This window comes from Pleurodeles waltl, chromosome 9 (assembly GCF_031143425.1).
Source record: "Pleurodeles waltl isolate 20211129_DDA chromosome 9, aPleWal1.hap1.20221129, whole genome shotgun sequence".
Taxonomy (NCBI): domain Eukaryota; kingdom Metazoa; phylum Chordata; class Amphibia; order Caudata; family Salamandridae; genus Pleurodeles; species Pleurodeles waltl.
In genome coordinates this window covers 869,419,979-869,445,390 of record NC_090448.1, presented here as the reverse complement: position 1 = coordinate 869,445,390, position 25,412 = coordinate 869,419,979, and the positions used below count along the sequence as shown (strand labels likewise).

Sequence of the window (25,412 nt, the reverse complement as noted above, 5' to 3'; positions counted from 1 at the left end):
CCAGCCACGGCTGGAGTATCAGTCACCGAAAGCAGCCAGCAAGACCTGTCAGACCAATCCTGTATTGACCCACCCGTCACTTACTGTTCACACGGGGCCTCCGTGACAGAAGTCCGACAATCAATAGCAGCCCTGAGCTAGCCCTTGCTACAAAATATTGTCCAGAATTGCGAGTGTGGCGAGAGACTACCGGGCGGAGACTTGTTGTCATGTCCCATATATGCCAACATTTTGGAAAAGGAAAGTGGAAGAATTAAAAAAAAAAAATCGGGAGACCGTATATTCTCCTATAGACATATTAAAGCAGAGACAACACCAGGTGGTAGATCGCCAAAATAAAGCAATTTTTGTGCCTCAGAAATCGGGAGTCTCCCGCAGCAATCGGATCTACTTGCAAGTATGCATGCCAGACTCGGGTTTACTTGCAAGTCAGTGACTGATTCACCGTAGTCCAACTACAACCCGACCCTAAACTTCTATAACTTGAGTGACGTGTGCCACCTGGCGGAAAAGGTAGCGGGCGGTGTTGATATACACTGCAGAGGCACGTGCGGACTGTACAGCCAATAAACGCTTCGGAATTCTGTACAGGGCACTAAGATTGGCTAATGTGTCACTAATGCTCCAATCCTTTAGCACTTTACACTTTACCAGTCCCGCCCGCTCCCAGGCGACCCCTCAAGAGTATGTTCGGCTACGGGATTGGCTCACAAGCGAAATTACGGACAAATGTCATCCGTTAAAAGATCAAAAACGGGCAACGGATATTAGGCTGATTTTGCGGACGAACAGTCCACGCAGCGGACCAGTAGTGTGTCACATTACTCCCTCTACGGGGAAAGATAGCGTGTGGACCATGGCTGACCGCACGCCGCCGGCCTGTCACCTGCGCCTGGAGTGGGTGTATGGCTACCGGGGACATCAGTGCCGCAACAACCTCTACTACACGGCTGCGAAGGAGATTGCATACTTTGTGGCCGGGGTCGGCGTGGTTTACAACAGTCGGGAACACCGCCAAAAGTTCTACCGCGGACACAACGATGACATCATCAGGTAACCTTGCATCTTATACTTCTGCTTGACCATCACCGATTTGCTCACAATTTTGAAGAACCGAGCTAGGGCGCCTGAATTTCTAAAAAGTGGAATTAGTGTCACGCATTTCCTTCACAACGTATAATACTACCAGTACCATACTATAAAAGTATTGAAATAATGAGAAGTCCCTTTACTTCGCTGTTAGATATATTATAATCTTGCTGCTTCTCGACTATTCTCGCGTATTAAATGTATTGCAGTCATGCTGAGAATTGTAGGTGTCCCCATGAGAATGTGTATTCAAAGCAGGTGTGCTGCAAGGTTCTTGTGTGAGTGTTTTGTATCATTCCGATAAAGCATTGTGATGAAAGACGCTGCACTCCTTGGGACTTGTCATTTAATAGCACTGTGTATATATAAATATATATATAAACACACACACATTCATGCGAGTTTGTCAATCCGATTCCAGTGCTATTTTGTCGCATTGATGAACGTGCATGAAAAAATAATATTATGACCGATATTAATACACGCAATTTGCGTGAATGTCACTGGATCTCTTTCATTCCTGTGTTTTCTGTACTGCTACAATGTCACCGTAGGGTCGTTAGATTTAATATTCGGATTGTGTACGTCACAAATAACGTATGCGAATAATGCCGAACCTTATAGGTGTTAATGTATTTTGTTTAAAAACACGTTCACGCCAGGAGGGGCACCCTTTCTTTACTAGACCAAGACATCTAGAGCTAGGTTTGTGACTTGATACTGGCGAATTCGCGGTCGAAAGTGCCATGATTATTTAGTTCTACGGCCAAAATGACGACAAGGGCGCATAACTGCAGTAGACTTACTGGATGAGACAGTATCGACAATTGCTTTAAGAAAAAGGTCTCATTGGTAGGACAAAGTGTCTTGTTGTCTTAGAAACGGCCCCAATACAGAAACCAGTCTGTACTATTTAACTCTAAGCTCCCGTGTTGCACGGTCACGATTTCTTACTCTCTAGCTTACTAGAGGCATGAGTACATTGTTTATTGATTGGGTTCACATATCACCCTGGGGCTTTAGTGTGCCGTTGCATGTTTTTATTGCATTCATCCTTTCATTGTGGAAACAGCTGCCATCTAGTATTTCTTTACAGGGTGGGTACAAGTGGGTGTCTCAAATGACCGCGTTTAAGGACGTTATACTAACCGAAACCTTTATGATTAATGCACGCTTGAACTGCAAAGTATAGCTTCTTCGAAATTCTTATATTAATTTAGGAGAAGACGCACATATGACTAAACTATAGCTGCCCCCCCCGCCCCCCGCGTTACTATATTAACATAGCCAAAAAAGAAAGGAGCTACTTTTAAAGTGAGCTAACGCCTCCTTATGCCTTACCAAGTGGAAATTTGTAATATGAGGAGCCAGCACTGTATTATACAGTATTTCCGAGTAATTACTTGTAATTGATTTAAAAGGGTATAGTGACTAGTTGAGAGGGGACATGCGTGCAGCTGGTGAGACCGTTCATTTAGCTTGGCATCTGCTGTACAGCTCTGTCTAATCTGCAGTCACGTGTTATAGTCCCATCCCAGACCATTATGGCCGAACCAAGGTCAATAAAACGAACACAATTGAGTTGAGTAATAAGAACGTATGCGTTTTTTCTCAAGTGACGCAAAGTTCACCCAGTTTGGGGCGAGTTACCGATAATTCCACAATGTAATCTCTCTGCCCAGCATCACTTTTCTGTGTTTTTCTCGCAAGCTTCGTACGGTTCTTTGTGCAGCGAGCTGCCTGAATTCAGCACCAGAAGGCTGGACAGCTCTCTCTGACATTTGGAAGGCAGCTATGTAAGACGGCTGCAGAGAAAGCCCTTCGGCATTTAACTGCTTGCTCTAGGTGGATGAATTGGCTGAAAAACTAATATATCAGTGTATTCTAATCATTCGAATTTGTGTTTTTGTGTTCTTTCCTTGAATAGACAGTTGGTATCTAGCTATGCAGCGCTGGGTACTTGGTTTTACGCTTGAATCATTTTCCTTCAGCTGATACTAGGAGACATTCGTGTCACTGTGTGTCTGTGTCATTGTGTAGTCCTCTTTGTGTGTGCTTTCTAGTGTCTTTTGCGAAGAAATGTGTGTTTCTATATATACATCTGCGTTTGTTTCTGTGAATGTTTGGCCTACGTGTTTGACCCTATCTTTATATGTGAGTTTTTTTATTGTCCTGTTTTTGTACGTCTCTGCAGCGTGCTTATCCTTGCTTGTATTTTCACCGTTCATGTGGTAGAGGGCTGGCTGCTAATGTTCATCAAACCTTAATCCCTTCCCATCTGTCTTTGTGAGTCACATTGCTTGATATCTGAAGATACACGCTAAAATACAGAGAACCGGATGGAAACGTAATATTGAGGCAATATATCAGAGAGTACATAGAATGAAGTATATGACAATTTACCAACGGGCAAAATTCATCATAGAAAACCTTGGTGTTGGGAGTGCAGTTATTGAGTTTTTCTCCTTGTCTTGGTGTAGCAAGAAAAACACGGCTTTCCACGAGCTAATGCATACCCTATAGGTTTCTTTTACCGAAAAAGCTAGTCACAGACTTATCATGCGACTATGTACACGTGTTAAACACATCAATAACTTATCCAGCTAAATACTTTAATATTGGGACTGTGAAGATGTCTAGCCTCGGGGTCTGATGAATGTGTATATCAAGCAGGGTGTCTAAAGGAGGGGGGGATGTTATTTAATTTGCTTGTGTATTAGCGTTCACCTAATCCATCTTTTGGAATTAGGTGTCATTGTTCAGAGGAATTATTAAATTTTTTAATATTACTGTAGTCAGTCTCTGTAGGGTTCCCCTCTTCAAAGAAAATGGAGCAACCTAAAGAATGCTTTCATAGATTCAGAGGCATGCAAATATAACTCGACCCGATTCCAAGCCTACAAAATTAAAATATCGAAAGATAGAGATTGCTTGTATCTTTAAATCATGCTTGCCATTCTGGGATTAATGTAGAAGAGTGAGGTGCTGGTTGGGGGAATGAATAATCAGATTCACCTGACCTTCCCTGGTTAACCATTCATCAAACACAACTCCCCTGGTTTTAGCGTTATCTTTAATTTCAAATGTGATCTCCCTGACTCAAATGGATGAATGTTCAGAGCCATTTTTTGTATAGTCACCAAAATCTCAGCAACTTTCATACTCTCTCAAGATTGTGAGAAAAAGGAAACACCTGTTTTTTGTCTGTGTAACGTAAGAATGTACCAGCCAAATTGACTAGCATCTGATGTAACTGTGTCACACATGTCTTAAAGCACAAAGTTAGAGGTAGTAAATTGAATTAGGATGGTTTTAGCTGAGACCGGGTCTATAACTCTGGTTTTCTAACCTAACAAGAATGATTCCATCGATTTCTGAGAGGTCTCTGATGCGTCATCAGTGCTTAATTTGAGCACGTTTTTGCTGGTGAGGCCCATTCAATTTTGGGGACAAGCACTTATTTGACTTTGACCCATAGCAAGAGACAGAAAAAAACGGAAGAGAAAATATGTTCAAAAACGTAATGGAGGGAGAAAGCAAGAATCTGCAAGCTTGAGATAAGAGGCAGTCAGTGTCTGGTGGTGGATTAAAGAGGCTTGAGATGAAACCACAACCACACAACTTTAGTATTCAGTATCACTGTCCAGGGGCTTCTGAGCAAAACTTTGGAGTTTACTCAGTTATTCTTCTGCTATTTAAGCACTGCTTAGAGGCTGCCAATTTCAGGGGCGTGGGAATTAAATAATAAATACACACACCAAAGCATAATCTGTGCAGCACAGGTAAAAAAAAAAACATCGGCAAAACCAATAGATTTCACATTGGCAAGACCCAATGGCTTTGCCAATGCTTGTCTTTAATTTGGTGTCGTTTTGAAGCCTGGCTTTCACTTATCTTCTGTTCACGTGAAAAGGCCAAGTGTGTAGTTTTGGACACATTTTTTCCAGCCATGCATCTTTAGACCTCAATAAGATTTTGGAGCAAAGTGGGGAAAAATGTGAAAGTGCTTATGTTTCGGTTTCTGTCTACTGCGAGTTCTTGCTCACTCGGTCTTTAAAAAATGTTTTGTAGCAGCCATAGGTATTGGTGAAGCTGAGCGAAATTATGCGCAGTTGACAAAGGCTAATACGGTTCGTGCATGTTATTCCCTAATAGGGGGGCAGAGAAAGGCTAAATTTGGAGGTAAGCTAGGTATTCTTCACTTAAAATGATACTCTTTGTGTATATCAGTGATCAGCTCGTTTGTTCTCAGGAAGAATTGTGTAAATAAACAATAACCTATTTACAGTCATGTAAATTGTGAGGGCAAACCCATTTGCACCAGAAATCCGATGTTATTGCGCCTAGTTTACACCTATGAAAAATGGACAGTAATCCTTACGAACCGTGTTTGTGCACATCTATGGGTTTTAATCTCTTGCAAGATCATATTCCATGAGCTAGAACGGGTAAGTGCCAGCGTAAATGCATCTCCTAATGGTAAAAAATTACACAAATAGCATTTGGGCGTCTTTTATGGGACCACCTAATATAGGATCACCTTATTCTTTATTATTATGTCATTATACATAGTTGTATGTCAGCTCTCAGTTCTACCGATGTTGTCTGTGCTGTGTTAATAATTGTAAGTCTTTTTATTGACCGTTCTAGTATGAACTGCAGAAAAAGTAACTAAATGAAGAAATTTAAGATTAGGAAAAAGTGACGTTCCTGAACCACTTAAAAATGATGTTGCACAGGTAGATGGGTGGTTTAATTTCTACATCTTAGATGTGTCACGTTTCTCTGAATCTAGGCGGTTTCTCCAATTTAAATCTCTATATATCTATTGGTGTTTTATTTATGTCTGTCTGTCGTATAGGCTCTCTGTAAAATGTCGTAATTTCTGTCTTCATTTCAGTATATGTCGTATCTTTATCTAGTAGTTTGCCTCTTAATCTACCTGCTTGTGCCTGTGAAATGAATCTGCAATGGTTGCTCATCTGTCTTAGTGCTTCTGACGTATGCTTCCTTATCTCTAGGTTTGTGTCCACCTGTAAGATTGATTTGATTAGGCATTGTCCCATGTACAGCTAATTTAAACAAGAGATGACCACAGTCAACAGGCCCTGGCTGCTTCCCTTCTATAGCCTGCTGTTGGGAAGAGTAGTTGCTATTCTTTCTGTAAGAATATGTAGCAGGAGGAATCGGCCATTTTGAACTCAATGTGCTGCTGCAGATGCCTGCCTTCTTGAAATAGGAAATGTTTTGCTTTTTCTTGCCTATATGTCTGGGAGAAAGAACTGCATTCCCTGGTAACACTTGCCTTTCTGTTTTTTCCTTGAGGTTGCAATGCATACTATAGAGTCAACCACAATAGCAACTCCCGCCAGGCATTAGGGAGGTACTAAGCAGTAACTTTTTTTTAAGAACGTTTGGGTAGAAATAAGAGAACGGGGTGACAGGGATAATGGGTGACAGCGATAATGGGTAACTATCAAATTCATAAAGTTGGTAATGGAATAACACCAACGGAACAACTTAACTCAATCCGCCAGGCAGTTTTCAGCAATTCATCCTAATGTAATGAGAGGATTGGAAAAATATTGTTACTCTCCCAATCACACAAACTCACAATGTGAAAACCTAAAGAAAAACTCAGCCACAGTAGGACTTTGCAGGGGTTCCCCACAAAACTAACATGGACCATCACTAATCTTTATAGGAACATACACGTTCTTTATAGAAAAAGATATTCGAGTTCCTTGGCTATGGTTGCCAAGAAAGCCCAGAACAGTGTAAAATGGCACCCTTCTTCTTGCCATGGGTCATATCAAGCTATAAAGAAGACAGGAATATGATTTTTAAGTTCTTCTAAATTAACAGTCTTAACGAAATTTGTGAGTTCCGGTGCATGTAATTGAGATACCTTTGCAGTTGCCAGCTCGTATTCTCCATATTATGGCAGTGATTGGGCATCAGATAAATGTGCAACTCCCTCCTGTAACTCTGAGCTAATGTGTTTACTGTGGTGGTCAGCAGGGAATGTCTGATTGCTGCATTGGGTGTACTTCGTGGCTTGGGTGTACTCATAGAGGATGTGGCCAGTACTGTGAAACTCTGAGAGGAGAATGACGTCTGTGGGCCCAGCTAGAGGACCGTGATGACTACCTAACAGAATGCCAGAGCTAGCTAAGGTTGCCTCCGGGTTGGATAAGGGTCTCACGAGTCAAGCTAAATGTCTCTTGCGAGCAGAGATGAACTTGGATTGCTGAAAGCTTTTCAAGGGTGTCTGTGGAAAAGCAGACGATGAATGCATAGTGTTGGAAACTCCCTGAGCACCTAGAAAATGGTCTTGAATGTGTCTGGTGCATGGCTGAGAGCCAATGAATTCTGAGTTCCAATATATATATATTTATGTATGGTTGAGTGGCCCTCTGAGATGCAGCTTATGATCTCAGATGGCAAGCAGAGGAATCTCTCGGTACTTTGCTGATGGTAACTTGGTGCAGACTGAGTATCTCTCAGGAGCCAATAGAGAATTTCCAAGGAGTCAGATGGATGGCTATGTGGCTGCTGTGATTAATCAGAAGTATTGGTTGATGACAGAGCTCCAGCATTTCTCATCTGTCCTACACTCTGAACACGCAACTGCCTCATGCTCACTCCAACATGTTTGGTTGAGCAGGAGGACAACCGAGGCGATACCGGCACCATCCCTTTGGCTCATACATCACCAAGAACAGACAAGCACCCTAACAGATCACTGTGCTTCCACAATTTGCCTGCATACAGCGTTAGGGCCAAGAGCCCCTACCCCCTTTCCGATACCAGGCCCTGCCTCTAGTCTTCATTTTCTGCTACTCATTCTTGCGATTTTCTGTTTCTGTGGTAAGTTTTTATACACGTGTTAGAAAAAGGTGTACTGCTGATACCTTGGCTGTACCTGCTCTGTGTTTTAAGGAAGGCCTGCGTTGTTTCTGTCGATCCCACTCTGTGCATTAGAATTTTGAATGTTTGGAAAGCAGGGTTTGAAATGTGCACAACTGAATATTATATTCTGCTATATTTTAGCACGAAATACCCTTAACTTTTAGCATACTGTACCAGCGCTATTCAGTGGTCACAGTTAAACATTTCGGTATTTTAGGAGATTAAAGCACATGGAGGGGTGCTGTGGGGAGGCTGATCAATTATATATTTTCTGATGGTTGGTTCAAAATAAATAATTAAAATTCTGAGGTAGAAGATCTAAATCAACGAATGTTTTGCCTTTTAGTGTACTTTGTCAGGAAAACGATAACAGCTAGACTTGAGGTTGCTGTGCTGCCAACTGTTCCTTTTTCTTTACAACGCCTTCTACTTTCCCACTGAGCAGAAGGATCTGGTTAGGACAGCACTGTCTCCCCACCAGCTCTTCCTTGTGTTTTCTTTCTCTAACAAACATCTTCACAGCAACCCTACTCTGTGGTAGCATATGTTGAGGTTAATACGGCGAACCATGTGTTGAACTAAATGTCCCTGATGGCTGAATATTACTTTATGGGGTCTGGGAATAGAAATATCGAAACCTTAATTATCTCCCGGAGGAGGTGGGGAAGGAAAATCTCTCTCTCTCTTTCTCTGTATCTCTCCCTCTTTATATCCTGTGCTATGAAACACAGGGGTTATGGCACGTGGAGAGACTATTTAACCCCTTCGCTGCCAGGCCTTTTCCCCCTCCTGTGCCGAGCCTTTTTTTTGGCTATTTGGGGCAGTTCGCGCTTAGGCCCTCATAACTTTTTGTTCACATAAGCGGCCCACGCCAAATTTGCGTCCTTTTTTTTCCAACATCCTTGGGATTTTAGAGGTACCCAGACTTTGTGGGTTCCCCAGAAGGAGGCCAAGAAATTAGCCAAAATACAGTGAAAATTTCGGTTTTAAAAAAAAAAATGGGAAAAAGAGGCTGCAGAAGAAGGCTTGTGGTTTTTTCCCTGAAAATGGCATCATCAAAGGGTTTGCGGTGCTAAAATCACCAGCTTCCCAGCTTTCAGGAACAGGCAGACTTGAATCAGAAAACCCAATTTTTCAACACAATTTAGGCATTTTACTGGGACATACCCCATTTTTACGATTTGTTTTTTGCTTTCAGCCTCCTTCCAGTCAGTGACAGAAATGGGCATGAAACCAATGCTGGATCCCAGAAACCTAAACATTTCTGAAAAGTAGACAAAATTCTGAGGGGTATTCTGTGTAGTTCCTACAAGAGTTTCCTACTGAAAATAACAACTGAAAAAATAAAATATTGAAATTGATTTAAAAAAAACAGCAATTTTTCTCTAGGTTTTACTCTGTAACTTTTTCCTGCAATGTCAGATGTTTGAAAGCAATATACCGATACGTCTGCTGGACTCTTCTGGTTGCGGGGATATACAGGGCTTGTAGGTTCATCAAGAACCCTAGGTACCCAGAGCCAATAAATGAGCTGCACCCTGCAGTGGGTTTTCATTCTATACCGGGTATACAGCAATTCGATTGCTGAAACATAAAGAGTGAAAAATAGCGGTCAGGAAAACCTTTGTATTTCCGAAATGGGCACAAGATAAGGTGTTGAGGAGCAGTGGTTATTTGCACATCTCTGAATTCCGGGGTGCCCATACTAGCATGTGAATTACAGGGCATTTCTCAAATAGATGTCTTTTTTACATACTCTCTTATATTTAAAAGGAAAAAATGTAGAGAAAGACAAGGGGAAATATCACTTGTTTTGCTATTCTATGTTCCCCGAAGTCTCCCGATGAAAATAATACCTCACTTGTGTGGGTAGGCCTAGCGCCTGCAACAGGAAATGCCCCAAAACACTACATGGACACATCCCATTTTTTTACAGAAAATAGAGGTGTTTTTTGCAAAATGCCTACCTGTAGATTTTGGCCTCTAGCTCAGCCGGCACCTAGGGAAACCTACCATACCTGTGCATTTATGAAAACTAGAGACCTAGGGGAATCCAAGATGGGGTGACTTGTGGGGCTCTGACCAGGTTCTGTAACCCAGAATCCTTTGCAAACCTCAATTTGGCTAAAAAAGCACATTTTCCTCACATTTCGGTGACAGAAAGTTCTGGAATCTGAGAGGAGCCACAAATTTCCTTCCACCCAGCGTTCCCCCAAGTCTCCCGATAAAAATGATACCTCACTTGTGTGGGTGGGCCAGGCGCCTGCAACAGAATAAGGCCACAAACTTGTAGAGATAGAGGGGATAGCACAGCGAGTTGATAAGGACATATTCTTCTTTTATACATCTTTAGGCTGACTCTGCTTTGGGGACCCACACAAGTGAGGTGTCATTTTACTTGGGAGACTGAGGGGAACGCTGTGGAGTAGGAATTTTGTGCTGGAGCGGTGATCGTACAAACGAAAGTCAGGAAAATATACTTTTTTAAGCAAATTTTGAGGTTTGCAGAGGAGTCTGGGTAAGAAAATGTTGGGGGATCCACGCAAGCCACACCTCCCTGGACTCCTTGGGGTGTCAAGTTTAAAAAAATGTCTGGGTTTGGTAGGTTTCCCTAGATGAAGGCCTCACCCAGGACCAAAAACATAGGTGCCCCCTCCCCCCCAAACACAGGTAGCTTTGTAATATATCATTTTGATGTGTCCACATACGTCTGTGATGTGCCAAACACTAAAATTGTGAAAAGAAACGCACTTAGTTTATGTGAAAAAGACCCCTCACCCACCAACCAAGTTGGTGGAATGCTTCATCATCGTGGTCCCACCCGAGGCACCTAGCGTGTCACAGGTGTGCTGCGACGCCTGATTACAGCGGAGGAGGTTTTGTCATTTTTACCACACATACTGGTTGGATTTGGCACGAGGGTGAGTGATGGTTCAGTGGATCAAATTTTATTAACAAGAGATTTCACAAAAATGAAATGCTCTGTTAATAACTGAAAGGCCAAAAAACTGAACCAATGACTCACAGCTCGTGAGCTGTAAAGCCACGGCAAGGCACCAACCACTTTACAGTCCATTCACACACCTTTCATACATGACATGCACAAGACCGTTCACGCCTCCAGCCACGGGCACAGAACATTACAACATTCGCATCGGCAGACCGCGCCACTCAAGGGCCCATCACTTACATACGCCCACATGCCTGATACACCAATCACACCAGCTGATGGGAGTGTGTGGACTGGTGTTTGGCTGGCAGTGTGTTGCAGTAGCCAACAGCAAGTCAATATGTACACTATGTACACCCTCAGCCAAGCCCCACTCCACCCACAATGGCACCACTTTTTTTTTTTTTTTTTTTCAAACATAGAAACCCCTAACTAATTAGACATAAATACAAAACTACAAGCACAAAAGCTCTTACTAAGTACATGACAGAAATGCTAACCATGAAACTGAACACATGAAAATACAAAACAGACATGAGTTTACACTCATGGTTGTTCGCAGTAATTCTTCTGGGTGTGGTAATTCTTAAAACAACCACCCACACACAGGCCAGGCTTTGAAGGACAATCTGGGCAGTACATTCGAGTCTCCCTCCGGATACCTCTTTGAAAACACACTCTACATTTCTTAGCTGGAAAGTCTTTTTTGGGTATGGGAGGAATGTGCTCCGCAAAGTGGCGATCTTTCAATCTAGCCACATCCTCCAACACTGCTTCTCTAGGAACTCTGGCCTGTTCCACCACAATAAGGCTCTCTATCACTGACTCCTGAAATTTCACAAATGTCATCTTTGACTCTGGAGACCTATCCTTAAACACAATAAAAGCATTAAAAGTTGCTAAGTGGAAGAGGTGAATTGCTAACTTCTTATACCAAACGTAAGACTTACAAATAGCAGTATAATGTTTCAACCGTTGATCAACTCTATCTACACCTCCCATGTGCTTATTATAATCTAAAATGCACACAGGTCTGCGCCCTTCAGCAACCTGGCCCCAAACAGTCACGGGGGAAGTACCCTCATCATGGATGGTACTTAGCATGTAGACATCCCTCCTGTCTGAAAACTTCAAAGCTAGCAGCTCATCATTCCGCAAGGCACTGCACTGTCCCCTCTGAAGTTTTTTACAGACAAGCTCCCTTGGATAGCCTTTCTGGTTACAACGAATTGTGCCACAAGCAACAGTGTCCACTCTAAACAATTCCTTGAACAACTGCACTCCAGTGTAAAAGTTATCTACATACAAATGGTGTCCTTTGTTGAACAGTCGTCTACCAAGTTCCCACACAATTTTCTCAGTAACTCCAAAAGTGGGAGGACAACCAGGGGGGTCAATACTAGAATCCCTACCAGTGTAGACACGGAAATTATCCACATATCCTGTACTACTTTCAAACAGCATATACAATTTAATTCCACATCGTGCCCTCTTGCTAGGAATGTACTGCCTAAAAACCAAACGACCCTTGAAGAGGACCAAAGACTCGTCCACAGTTATTTCTTTGCTTGGAACATAGACCTCTGAAAACCGATCTACAAAATGATCAAGGGCAGGCCTAATCTTAAAAAGACGGTCAGAATCATGGTGATCTTGTGGCAAGGCTAATGCATTGTCAATAAAATGCAGCATCCTAAGAAGAAGCAAAATACCGATTACAACTCATTGTTGCAGGAAATATAGCTGTTGCCATCAAGGGACTAGTAGACCAATAAGAAGCCAGTGACGGCTTCCTTATCAACCCCATCAAAAGAGTCTAACCTAAAAACCTTTTCATCTCCTCCAAATTTGTGGGAATCCACTGGGCAGCTCTAGAGTGCGGCCTAAGTCTAGCAGCGTTGTCCCTCAAATACTGCGTGGCATACAACTTAGTCTGCTCAACAATCTCTTCCAAAAACACATCATCCACAAATAACTCAAAGAAATTGACAGGCAAAAAGTTCTCAGTATTGACTCTACACCCCGGTAGACCAGTAAAGGCAGGCAACTCTGGCTGCTCCATGTTTGGGGCAACCCAGAGTTCAGGTCTTCTAACGGGAAACCTTTCAGCCCCAGGTTGCTGCACTAATGGCACATCAGTGTCCTCCTCTGAAACAGGCACTTCATCTGCACTGAGTGTGGCTTCCTCATCAGAAGTTTCCTCTCCGACAGAAACTTCACTGCCAGAATCTCTCACTTCCTCCTCTGCCTCGGATGCAGAGTCCGTCTCATAATCATGATCAGACAATGACTCAAAAAGCATACCAACCACCTGCTGAGCTGTCATCCTGCGGCTAGCCATGATCTTTCCTACAAAAATTAACTGGACAAATGCACCACCATCAACCAGCACTGTGTAAGATAAGTAATAAAGTGTAGCTTTATTAGTAAGAGTTATAAACTCAAACTATACTGCTCACTTGCCTGAAAAAGCTTGAATCACCAGCAACTACTCTGCACAGACACAGCAATCACCAAGGATATCCCACTAAAAAGAAAGAAAGAAAAGCAAATTAGAAACAAGACAACACAAATCTCATTGTGCACAAATATAAGGACAATTTCACACAAACCTGCATTTAGTACACCACCTACAAACATGTCATTCATGCATGGCAACAATACTTGTTTTTACTTACCTAAAACATGCAACTATGCAAACCGCAGGTCAACCACCGCCAAAACCGCAAGGAGCCACAGCAAAGAAAGCAAAAGCTTTGAACTAGAACAAAAAGGAGGAAAAAAATTATCACAAATGCAAATACTTCATCAGTTGACAAATATCCCACAATCAAGCATTTAGAAATTGGTGCCTAAGTGGATTCTACCATAGGGGCAGATAGGCCTACTAAAAAATAGGCCTATCTGTCCCAAGGAGGGCAGAACATACCTTTAGTAGTGTGTCCCCAGGGGGAGCGACCCTTGCCCAAGGGCCCACCCCCCCCAAAAAAATAAACAGACACACTATTCCTGGTGCCTACGTGGCTTCTGCCCCCCCTTGGGGGCAGATGGGCCTAAGAAAAATAGGCCCCTCTGTCCCCAAGGGGGGCAGAAATGGGCAACAGTTCAATGCCCCCCTTGGGGGGGTGCTCCTTGCCCAAGGGGACGCCCCCACATAAATAAACATATATAAAAAAATCCCTGCCGTTCTAGTGGTTTCTGCCCCCTTGGGGGCAGATCGGGCTAAAAATATTAGAAATGGGCACACAAACATTCCCCCAAATGGGAGTGACCTTTGCCCAAGGGGCCGCTCCCCGACAGACAAACTACAAATTTCAGCCACTGACGTCCTTAAGGGGGGGGGGGGTGGGGGTGGAAGGGGAAGGTCTTCCCCTTCCATCCCCACCTTGGGGGGGGTGGAGGGGAACCCCACGGAGGGAGCGCTATGTCACAGTTACGTCCTCGTCACAGGAGCACTGTGCCGCGGGACGTAACCACTACGTCCGCGGCTCAGAAGGGGATAACGTTTTTTTGGGGGGGGATATTTCTCATCGTGTTGCCAGTCCAGAGCAATGGTAAAGGTTTCTCCTGATGGAAAATGTCTGTTGTTAGAGGATGCATAGAGCCCTCATTTTAACACTTGAAATCCTCTATCATATAGAGGTCATTGTAGAATACTTCCTATTGAATGTGGAAATAAAGCACACATCAGCATAGCTTTAGAAACGTAGCTGGAACAGATATGTCTTTAGTTTTGCCCAGAAGAGCAAGTCCTTCAGGGAATCGAAGGGGAGATCATTCCAAAGGTAAGAGCTTGTGGCTGAGACTTGTCAGATGTCTTTGCATTTCTAGTTAGAAGTGGGACTAGTAGGAGGCTAGACGTGATCAGATAGCAGGAATTATATGTGCTCATTCTCTCTCTCTCTTATAGATTGTCAGTGGTTCTTACCTTGGCATCTGTGTACCCCTGTGGGTCTGCGATGTAGGAAGGTGGCCTAGTGTGTGGTGAGCACCCATTTTGTTTTCACCTTATACCAGGTCCAGGTATCCCCTTTTAGTGAGGTGTAGACCATGTCTAGGAAGCCAGGGCTCTCTAGAAGTAGCTGTGGATGAGCAGCCAAGACTTATCTAGAAGACATGCAAAGCTTCTGCAATACCACTATAGACACATAGCACTTACACACATGAAAGAACCGCGCAGTGTTACAAACATAAAGGTATTTTATTATGGTAACACAAATACTTAAATACTGTATAGGTAATACTCTACTTGGAGGTGAAATTTATACACATTATAAGTGAGTGATTAACATAGAAAATAATAGAAAACAGTAAAACAATAGAAAATAGTGAAGGTCCTAGGGAGAGACCAAACCATATACCAAGTAAGAGGAATGTGAAAGGCAGTCCCCCACCCAAGGAAGTGGAATCTGTAGAGGGAGCTGGATGAACTAGGAACCCCAAAAGGTAAGTACAAAGATGCCCCCTAGCGACCAGGAGAAAGTAGGTAAGTACCCCAAAACCACAGGAGTCCTTTGGAAAAGTCTTGTGCAAGACCCCTCAAGACTGGAAGAAACCAAAAGTGGATCCTGCAGAAGAGGCCCAGCAAAAGAAGGTGACTAAGTCCAGTTCAAGTTGGAGTGTCCGGCTGTGGCAGGAGCCACTAGTCACCCTTCTGTGGATGCTGGACCAGGTCGATGGTGGATGAAAAAAGTCAGTAGTGCAGCCCAGGTGCAGAAGAGGAGTTCCAGGAGTGATGCATGTGATGTCTCACGTCGACAGTCTTTATGCAGTTAGTCAGTAGTGCTGGAAAACCAGCAACAAGCCTTGGCAAATGCAAGAGTTGGTGAAGAAGGTTTTGCAAGGCTGAAGAGGACCAGCAAGGCCCAGGGGACTTGACCCAAGAAGGGGAGTTGTTCTGCTTTCCTGCTCTTATCTCATAACCGAGCTTACAGAACCTCTCTGGAATGCACTTCTGAGTTTAAAGAAGACATTTATTGTTATTATTACTTCACCACGAGGTTCCTGAGAGACGAAATTAGTAGATTGGCAGCACACGTTCAAAAGTAGTCGCAGCAATGAAAGCAAAATATATCAAACTACTTCTCAGTTGCAATGTACACAGCAAATACATGTGATTATATTATAGCATAACTTCAAAGCAAAGCATAAAAGTCAAAATTACATCACCGTATGGCAAGGCTGTAGGGCCTATAACTCAGCTACATCTTTCTGGGACCTGCAAGTTGATGACTCCGGTTCAACTGCGAGAAAGATTTTCTACCCAAACGGGAGACAGGCAACTGATGTCTCCGTTCCTGTCTGAAGTCAAGATAGATTCAATCTACCCCTGCTGTAGTCCAGATTCATCATTAAAAGCAAACTCAGTGTGAGAACCGAAGAAACGTGGAGAGTGGCCAATTCTCCAGAGCCTCACTCGTTCTCAGACTGGATTGAGAGGTAAACACAAAATCTACGTGCTCTTATCAGCTAAGGTCTGGTGTGAAAAACACAGCTTGGTCTACCATGTGGAAAAACACAGCTTGGAAAAACACAGCTCAACTGCAATGTCTAACCCCACGTTAAAGCCAATAGGCAGCTAAACGGAAAACAGAATGTAATGTCTAATGCCATGTCAAAGCCAATAGGCAGCTCACCTGAATACAGAATGTAATGGCTAACGCCATGTCAAAGCCAATAGGCAGCTAAACTGAAAAAAAACATATAATGTGCTACTGGTGAACATTGAGCAACTAATATGCGCAGTGGTGAAACACAAAGTCATTGGTCAAACACAATTAATAGCATCACTGGAGTCCAAGGTGACCATGAACAGCTGAGAGAGTCACAAGAAGAGGAGGCAGCCCCCACAGGCGATCCACGAGCAGCAGGCACAGGAATCGCATTGAGGCCTACTCAGCACACCTGAAGAGGAATCCCACGTCACTGGAGCAGCAGGCAGGAGACTGTGAATTGCAGGGAAGAGTGCTTAAGGCTGATGCAACAAGGAGCCTGAAGATCCCTTGGAGGAGGAACAAACAAGCCTTGGTAGCTGCAAGAGTCAGGGTGCACAGGGGTACTGTCCTGTGAGGAGAGGCAAGGGCTTACCATCTCCCAATTTGGACAGCTGGTAGAGAGAACCAAGGGGACAATTCTAGTCTACCACCTGTGATGCAGGATCCACGCAGTTCCGGGGGGAGAGAGGATCCACACATTAGGTTGTGGTTGCAATTGGTGCCTGTGGATGCAGGGGAGTGACTCCTTCACTCCAAAGAAGATTCTTTCTTGCTTCTTGTGCAAGCTAAAGACTCGTCACCCTCCGAGGATGTACAGTCAGGGAAATGTTGCAGTTGCTGAAAGGAGACAGAGAAACAATGTTGCAGAGCGGAGTTGTCGCTGGAGTTGCAGATTGTTGGTTCCTGATGGATCCAGTTGCAGTCCAGGTGGCCAGAAGATTAAATAAATCATGCAGAGGAGCCCTGCTGGAATCTTGCATGTCACATGTCAAGACAAACCCTGGAGAGAGACCCTAAATAGCCCAGAAAGGGGAATTGGTCACCTAGCAGGGTGCCCACCCATGAGGAGGGGGCTGTGACGTCACCTGCCTGACCTTGCAGCTCAGATGCTCCATAGGGGCCTCTGCCCACCTTGGATTCAAGATGGCAGAATCAAGGGGCCACCATCAGGTCACCTTCCCTGGGGCGGTGATGGACAGGGGAGTGATTACTCTTCTTTCCATTGTCCAGTTTCATGCCAGAGCAGGGACTGGTGCAAACAGGTTTTTGCAAGAAGGGCACCAAATATGCCCTTCAAAGTATACTGGTGGCTTGGGGAGGCTATCCCTCCCAAGCCACCTAATACCTATTTCCAAAGGGAGAGGGCGTTGCTTCCCACTCCCAAAGGAAATCCTTTGTTCTACCTTCCTCTGCTTGAGCTGGTCAAGCAGCAGGAGGGCAGAAACCTGCCTGTGGGGTGGCAGCAGAGCAGGCTGCACAGAAAACCCCAGAAGACTGATAGGAGCAATGCTGGGGGCCCTCTAAGGGGCTCCCAGGGTGCATGGAATCATACAACCAATACTGGAAACAGTATTATGGTATGATTCCGACAAGTTTGGTACTAAACATGCCCAGGTTTGGAGTTACCATTATGTAGCTGGACACGGGTAGTGTGCGACCTGTGTCCAGTACACGGGTAAAATGGCTTCCCCGCACTCACGAAGTCCAGGAAAATGGAGCTGAAGTTAATGGGGGCACCTCTACTCCTGCAGGGGTGCCCGTACACACAGGTACTTGCACCCTGCCCTCTGGGCTCGGGCGGCCTGCCATAGGGGTGACTTACAGTGACCTGGTGTAGTGACCTGTAGTGAAAGGGTGCATGCAAGTTTTCATGCAGGCTGCAACGGTGGGCCTGCAGACACATTTTGCATGGGCTCCCATGGGTGGCACAATACATGCTGCAGCCCATAGGGAGCCCCTGATGCCTCAATGCCCTGGATGCCTAAGGGCCATATGTACGAAAGCTTTTTCCCAAAGACACAGAATGGGTAAAATCCTTTCGTACATCTGGCCCTAAGTACCATATACTAGGGACCTACATGGTGGCACCAGTATGCCAATTGTGGGGTGTGCTAAGTCCTAAGCAACCAAATTTAGAGGGAGCGAGCAAAGTCACTGGGGTCTTGGTTAGCAGGATCCCAGTCAATACAGTCAAGAAGACACTGACAGCAGGCAAAAAGTGGGGGTAACCATGTCAAAAAGAGGGTACTTTTCTACATGCGAGACCTATTCAGAGCATTCTTAATTGTTTAATAGAAGTTAAATAATGATATTAGCACAATAATAAAGTTATACATGTGAAAACAAAATATAAAATTGGAAAAAGTAAAGCTTTCTATAAACATGAAGAAATTTGAAAATATAGGCTGAAAATGTAGGCAGTATTCTTGACTTGATCCGGGAGAGCAGCACTAGGACAGCAAACAGAATTTAGTATGGACAGTTGATGGTCACAGTTAAAGCACTGATATGCACTGACAAAAAATAGAGCAAACATTAGGAACAAGACAAGGAATCTAGCATATTGCTTTATATTGTAGAACGAAAACCAAATTTTCAAAAGCTCCGACCTTCCTATTAAAATCACAGTGTTTGTATTTTTTAGCCCGTGAATTAAATACATTAATTCATAATGTACGTTATTCTTTGATGTATACTTGTTTGTGAACCTTTGTGTATTGATATGATGTTTAAATTGTAGCAATTACTTAAACCTGTGTCCTTGGTATTGAGTAGAGATTCAGTGGAGGTCCTCGGTAGCCAAAATGTTAAGAATAGCTGGATTAAATGATTCATTGTAGACCGCTGCAAACATCAGATCCTCTAAATTTTATGTGTGTGTATTAAATGGTTACATTACCCCTTTGACTTTATGATCATTCGTGACATTAGTCTGTGATCTTACTGCCTGTTAACAATACAGGCTTGAGAACATACAAGTACTTGTTCAGAGTTCTATCTACAGAGGATGAGTTGCAAATTGTTAATGAATATAACGCATGGGGACAATAGCTGAGATTTACTCTTTTTTTTAAAATTAATGTAAAGGGCATAATTTAAGTTTGAGTCAAGTAGTACGTTGATATAAGCAGAAGAGTTTGTATAAGAGAATATCTCCCTCTTAGTTGTGACCTTTCAGAACCCAAACATTTTCAGAAGGTTGGAATTAACTGAGTTGATGTTTTGAAGAAGCATTTCAAAAATCTTTTATTTAGAAAGATCTGTTAGAGACTTCTAGCTGCAGTTTCCTTACCTTAGAATTTCCTGGCGTCAACTTGAAATCCGGATATTTTGTTGAGCAATACCCTTGCGCGCGCCGTCGAGTGGTGTCGTTCAAATGTACGTGGCTTGGTTGGCGTTGTTGGAGCCGTCTGTGACATCACGCTCCCCTATAAAGGCACCACCCAGGTACTCGTACATCAGTTCTTTTCCTTCCATGCCAGTAAAAATGCTGATCCGGATTCGACCTTCCCCTTGTACTTTTTAACAGGCCTTTTTAGACCTTTTTGTTGAGGATTTTTTATGTCTGTGTGAGATGATAGCTAGGAAGACGGTGTTCAAGCCGTGCGACGCCTGCCACTGCGCCATGTCTGTGACGGACCCACTTAAGGTATGTCTCTGGTGTTTGGACCGAGACCATGACTCGAGGTCGTGTTACGACTGCAGAGCCAAGGCTCAGAAAGCTTTGAGGGAGCGGACCCTAAAGCTTATGGTGGGCCAGCATTCGACGTCGGCTGGTGCGACTCCTCAGAGGTCACAGTCGAGGAGGAGGTTGCGGGACCCCTCCAGAAGCCCCAAGTCCTCTTCGTCCCACTCAAGGTCCTCTGAGCACTCAGGGAAGAGGAACAAGAAAAAGAAGTCGTCAAAGCCGACTTTGACTTCACCTAGCCCATCAGCCGACGAGGCGAGTCGGGAATGTTGACGTTCCAGGCATGGTTTAGCAGAGCCATTGCCAAGGCTGACTTAGAGCCTATCCCCCCCTTCCAGAGGTCCAGAGTGACCCCCGCTCAACTCAAAGAATTTTACGAGACTGTGCGTCTCATATTTGAGTGGGCTGGCCCCACTGGCACGCCTTTGTGCCCTGCGGGGTCGGCAGAGCCCCGTCAGGTTGCACGCCGTGGACTTTGGTACCGATGGGGTCTCATGGATACGATATCAGATCGGGAATGATGCTGAGTCCACACAGTCAAGCTCCTCCGGCGCCGCTCCTGATTCTGACGCTCCCCGCGCCACCGGCACCCACGAGTAGCGCGAGCCCCATTCTAATACCCAGTGAGCCGGAACGGCATCCCACGACTCAAATTCCAGTGTCAAAGGCACCAAGGTGCCAGATCATTGCCTGAGCCTTTCTGTGATCAGCAACTCAAAAGGATGATGGACAGAGTGCTGAACAATGCAAACACTCACCCCAGTCACAGATCTGGGTTTAATCCATCGTTCTTTTGCTCACCATGCCACCCCAGTTTGGACCCAGCCATATGCAAATCAGTCTTGACCCTGTTCCCCATGGGAACAATCCAGCCTGAACTGCCAGGCCAGGTCCTCCCTGGACTGGAAACAAGCATCCTGGGACCAGGTTCAGGGTATCACCCTTCATTAGCCAGGCTAGCTTGAATCCAGTGGCACAGTGAGCACGGGATCCAAGTTTGGGCATACCCTTCCCACTTAGGGCAACTTTAGCAACACAAAAGGATCAGCCAGGCATTGGTGAGAACTGGGAGGGATCTTAGGACCTTCTGAAGTCTCATTTGGAGCAAATGGACCGCTATGAGGAGTTAGGAGAAGCCATGCTTTCACCTCCTACAGTGGTTACGTAGGAGGGAGCATCATATTCTGTAGTGCTGCATAGGGCACTGGACCTAGATCTGCCTACGGTGCTGTGCAGGACTAACCTCATGACTGAGGTGCTTCAGCAGGGGCTTCCCACATCAGAACCGATGATACCCTTTAATGAAGCCCTCACGGATGTCCTGTTGGGGACGTGGTCCAAACCTAGCACAGGGGCACCTGTAAATAGTACAATTGGCCACCGCCATCGCCCAGCTCCAAGTGATCCTAGCTTCCTCACACAACACCCCACCCTGGAAAGCTTGGAGGTTCAAGCCTCCACTTCCCATGGCACCTTCCTTTCCGCTCCCCCGGATAGGAAATCAAATCAGCTTGGGAAGAAGATGTTTTTTCCTACAGCCAGGCATTGAGGTCGGTAAACACCTCATGCCTATTGGGACGTTTTCCCCATCCTTTATATGATACGGTGTTGCAGGTGCTGCTTGAGGTGCAGGACACTCTCTCCCAAGCAGTCAAAGATTGGTGTACTATCCGGTGTGGTTTGGACATGACTAACTCGCTGGTTAGAGCGATTGTATCGACTGTGGCTCTTTGTCGCCATGCCTGGCTTCGTACATCTGGCTTTTTGGGGGATGAAGAACTGCTGATGGAGGATCACATAGTCTTGCTCCTCGTGGAAGTTTCGGCTCTCTTGGCCAAGGGAGCCATATAAAGGGTCCGGATGTCAGAAGTAGGCATTGGTTGTTATTCCCGCTACTTTCTGATAGCCAAAAAGAACAAGGGTCTTTGACCTATTCTAGATTTCCGGGGCGTCAATCTCTCCCTCAAAAAGGAGAAATTCCAAATGCTCACTCTGGCTCAGGTTTTGCCTTCCCTAGACCAAGGAGACTGGATGGCAGAGTTGGACTTGCAGGATGTGTATTTTCACATCCCCATCCTGCCTGCCTATAGGTGTTACTTGCGGTTCAAGGTAGGCCATGAGCACTTTCAGTTTACGGTGCTCTGCTTTGGTCTCACCAGTGCCCTTTGGGTGTTCACCAAAGTGATGGTGGTGGTAGCAGGTCCTCTGCGCAGGTTAGGGGTTTCAGTCTTCCCCTACCTCGATGACTGGCTGTTGAAGGCTCCTTCGCCCCAGGCTGTTGTCACCCACCTTGAGACAACGGCAAACCTCCTGCATGCACGTGCAGAAGTCACACCTAACCTCTTAGAAGCTCCCTTTCATTGGAGCTCTTCTGTACACAGTGCAGTTTCGGGCTTATCCTCCAGAGCAGCGAGGATATTCAGGTTATGACTCCGATGTTTCGCCCTCTGTCCTGGATTTTGGTGAGACAAAACCTGAGGCTGTTGGGCCTCATGCATTCTGTTAGTCAGATATGCCAGATGGCATTTGAGGGATCTGCAGTGAGACCTAAAGTTCCAATGGGCAAAGCATCAGGGGAATCTCACCGACAGAGTTCAGATCTCGGAGGCGATTGCAAAAGATCTGCAGTGGTGGTTAGTGAACTGCGATTGGGTCAGAGGCAGACTCCTTTCCCTGGCCCAACCAGATTTCACAGTAGTGACAGATGCGTTGCCTTTGGGATGGGGTAGCCATCAGGCGGAATCCGGACTCCCAATTAACTTACATGAGCTGCAGGCGATCTGACTAGCTTTGAAACCATTTCTTCCTGTTGTAAAAAGGAAGATGGTGCAGGTGTTAACAGACAGCACCGCAGTGTGGTACTGCAACAAGGAGTGTGGTGTGGGGTCTTGGACCCTTTGTCAGGAGACCCTGCGTCTCTGGACATGGTAGGAACAGCAGGGCATAACTCTGGTGGTTCAACACCCAGCAGGTTTTCTGAACGCCGGGGCAGACAAACTTAGCTGTCAATGCCTAGCGGATCATGAGTGGTGTCTCTACTCGAAGGTGGCACAAGGTCTCTTTCAGCAGTGGAAGGAACCTTGGTTAGATCTATTTGCCTCCACAGAGAATGCACAATTCCCATAGTATTGTGCGTTGGAGTTTCCAAGGCGGCAACAATTTTCGTCTCTAGTTGAGTTCAGGCCTCCTGTATGCCTTTTCACCCATACCACTTCTGCCCAGAGTTCTCAAGAAGATCAAGAACCACCGGGCCCAAGTGATCCTGGTGCCTCCGGACTGGGCACGGAAAGTCTGGTATCCTGAACTTCTGAAAATGAGCAGCATGGGAGGGTTCTCCACCCGAACCTGTCAACTCTGCGCCTTCATGCATGGAGATTGAGCGGTGACAGTTGACAGCCTTCAACCTTCCTCCTGAAGTCTGTAAAGTTATTCTAGCAGCCAGGCGTCCCTCCACTAAGATGGTATATGCCTACTGTTGGAAACAAATTGTAAATTGTTGTACAGAAACATCAATTGATCCTCTTTCTGCTTCTCTCTCCAACATACTTCTCTTCATGTTATCCCTTGGACAGCAGGGTACTGCCTTGGGCACTTTCAAACGCTATCTTTCCGCCTTATCAGTGTTCCTTAGACTGCCTGATTTCATTATTCAAATCACCAATTGTACATAGATTTCTCAAAGGGCTAGTACATATGTTTCCCACTATTCCCTTTGTTATGCTTCAGTGGGATTTAAATCTAGTTCTCACATTTCTTATATGTGCTCCCTTTGAGCCATTACATAACTGTCCCCTCTGGCTGCTCACCATCAAGACAGCCTTCTGAGTGGCAATAACATCTGCCAGGAGGGTGAGTGAGATGGAGGCTCTCATCTAAGCTGCCATATCTCACCATGTTCTCAGACAAGTTGGTACTTAGAACTGGTGCCTCTTTCCTCCCAAAAGTGGTGAACCTTTTTCACCTGGGTCAAAACATCACCCTGCCCACCACCTTTGCTCCACCACATCCCTCCAAAGAACAGGAGCGACTCCCCCGGCTCGACCCCAAAAGAGCGTTGTCGTTCTACCTTGACCGGACAAAAGACTACTGGATGGATGACCAACTCTTTGTTGGGTGTGTGGGAGCAAAGAAGGGTCGGGCAATGCAGAAACTAACCATTTCGCACTGGGTCATTCTCTGCATTGAGATCTGCTACGCGCTCACTATGAAGCAGCCTCCTGAGGGCTTGAGGGCTCATTCCACCAGGGGCAAGGCTGCTCCCACTGCACTAGCACGAGGTGCTCCGGTCCTGGATATCTGTCAGTCAGCAACGTGGGCATCATTGCACACTTTTACAAGACACTACTGCCTGGACAATCAGGTCTGTAGAGACAAGCACTTTGCCTTTTCTGACCTCCAGGACTTTCTAATAGGAGGAGATCTGTCTGCAGCCCACCGCCAGGAGGTTATGGCTTGGGTATCTATTCTAAGAAAAGGAAACTGTAGCTAGAAGTCTCTATCAGATGAACCAGTTACCTTTGGTAACGCATTATCTGGTAGAGACTCTATCTAGCTGCAGATTCCTTACACCCACCCATGCCTCCCTGCTCTGCAGACATGTCTTATAGGGTCAGTGATAGCCCCTTTCAGGGCCCTAGTTTTTGCACGGACAAACTGTTAGTTCTTTCCATGGCTCTGCGCTTCTGGCGTGGAAGATAGTGGAAAAGGAAGTGACGTATGCACGCCTGGGTGGTGAGTTTATAGGAGACCATGATGTCTCCAACCAAGCCGAAGACACCACACGAATCCGAACAACACCACTTGACGGCTTGCGCAAAACCTTTGGATTCCAAGCTTATGCCAGGAAATTCTAGGTAAGGAATCTGCAGCTAGATGGAGTCTCTACCAGATAATGCATTACCGAAGGTAAGTAACTTGTTCATTAGGGTAGATGGTGTGTTGAACCAGTGTGAATCCTTTGAAGAAATTTGGTTTGGTTTGAAGAAGCTAGTGGAATTGCCTTATGTTTGAAGTCTTAGTGATAAACCAATTTACTAATTTCTCAGTTTTCAATAGAGTCTTATAAAACCCATTAAGGGTGTATTTTATCCCCGTGTATGTCTTGCAGATGTGGTAGTATGATGTGGGTGGGCATGTGGGGTAGCGAATGCTGCAGGATAATACAATAGTGATTTTTTTGAGGTTGGGTTCTCAAGATGACAAGGTGGCAACTACCTAGACTGTAGCTGTTGCATTAATCAGTTTAGGATGCAAACTGGATGATATAATGCGGAGATTT

The 25,412-nt window shown here is 45.0% G+C and overlaps 1 protein-coding gene across 1 annotated transcript in view; it reads left to right on the top strand.

Moving 5' to 3' along the window:
* The first annotated feature begins 716 nt into the window (after positions 1 to 716).
* The window catches only part of EML5 (EMAP like 5), a 1,994,219-nt gene continuing 1,969,523 nt past the window's right edge, over positions 717 to 25,412 (top strand). The window contains exon 1 of the mRNA XM_069208148.1: positions 717 to 1,053. Coding sequence (XP_069064249.1) covers positions 857 to 1,053 — 197 coding nt within the window. The 5' untranslated portion in view covers positions 717 to 856. The remainder of the gene's footprint in view (positions 1,054 to 25,412) is intronic.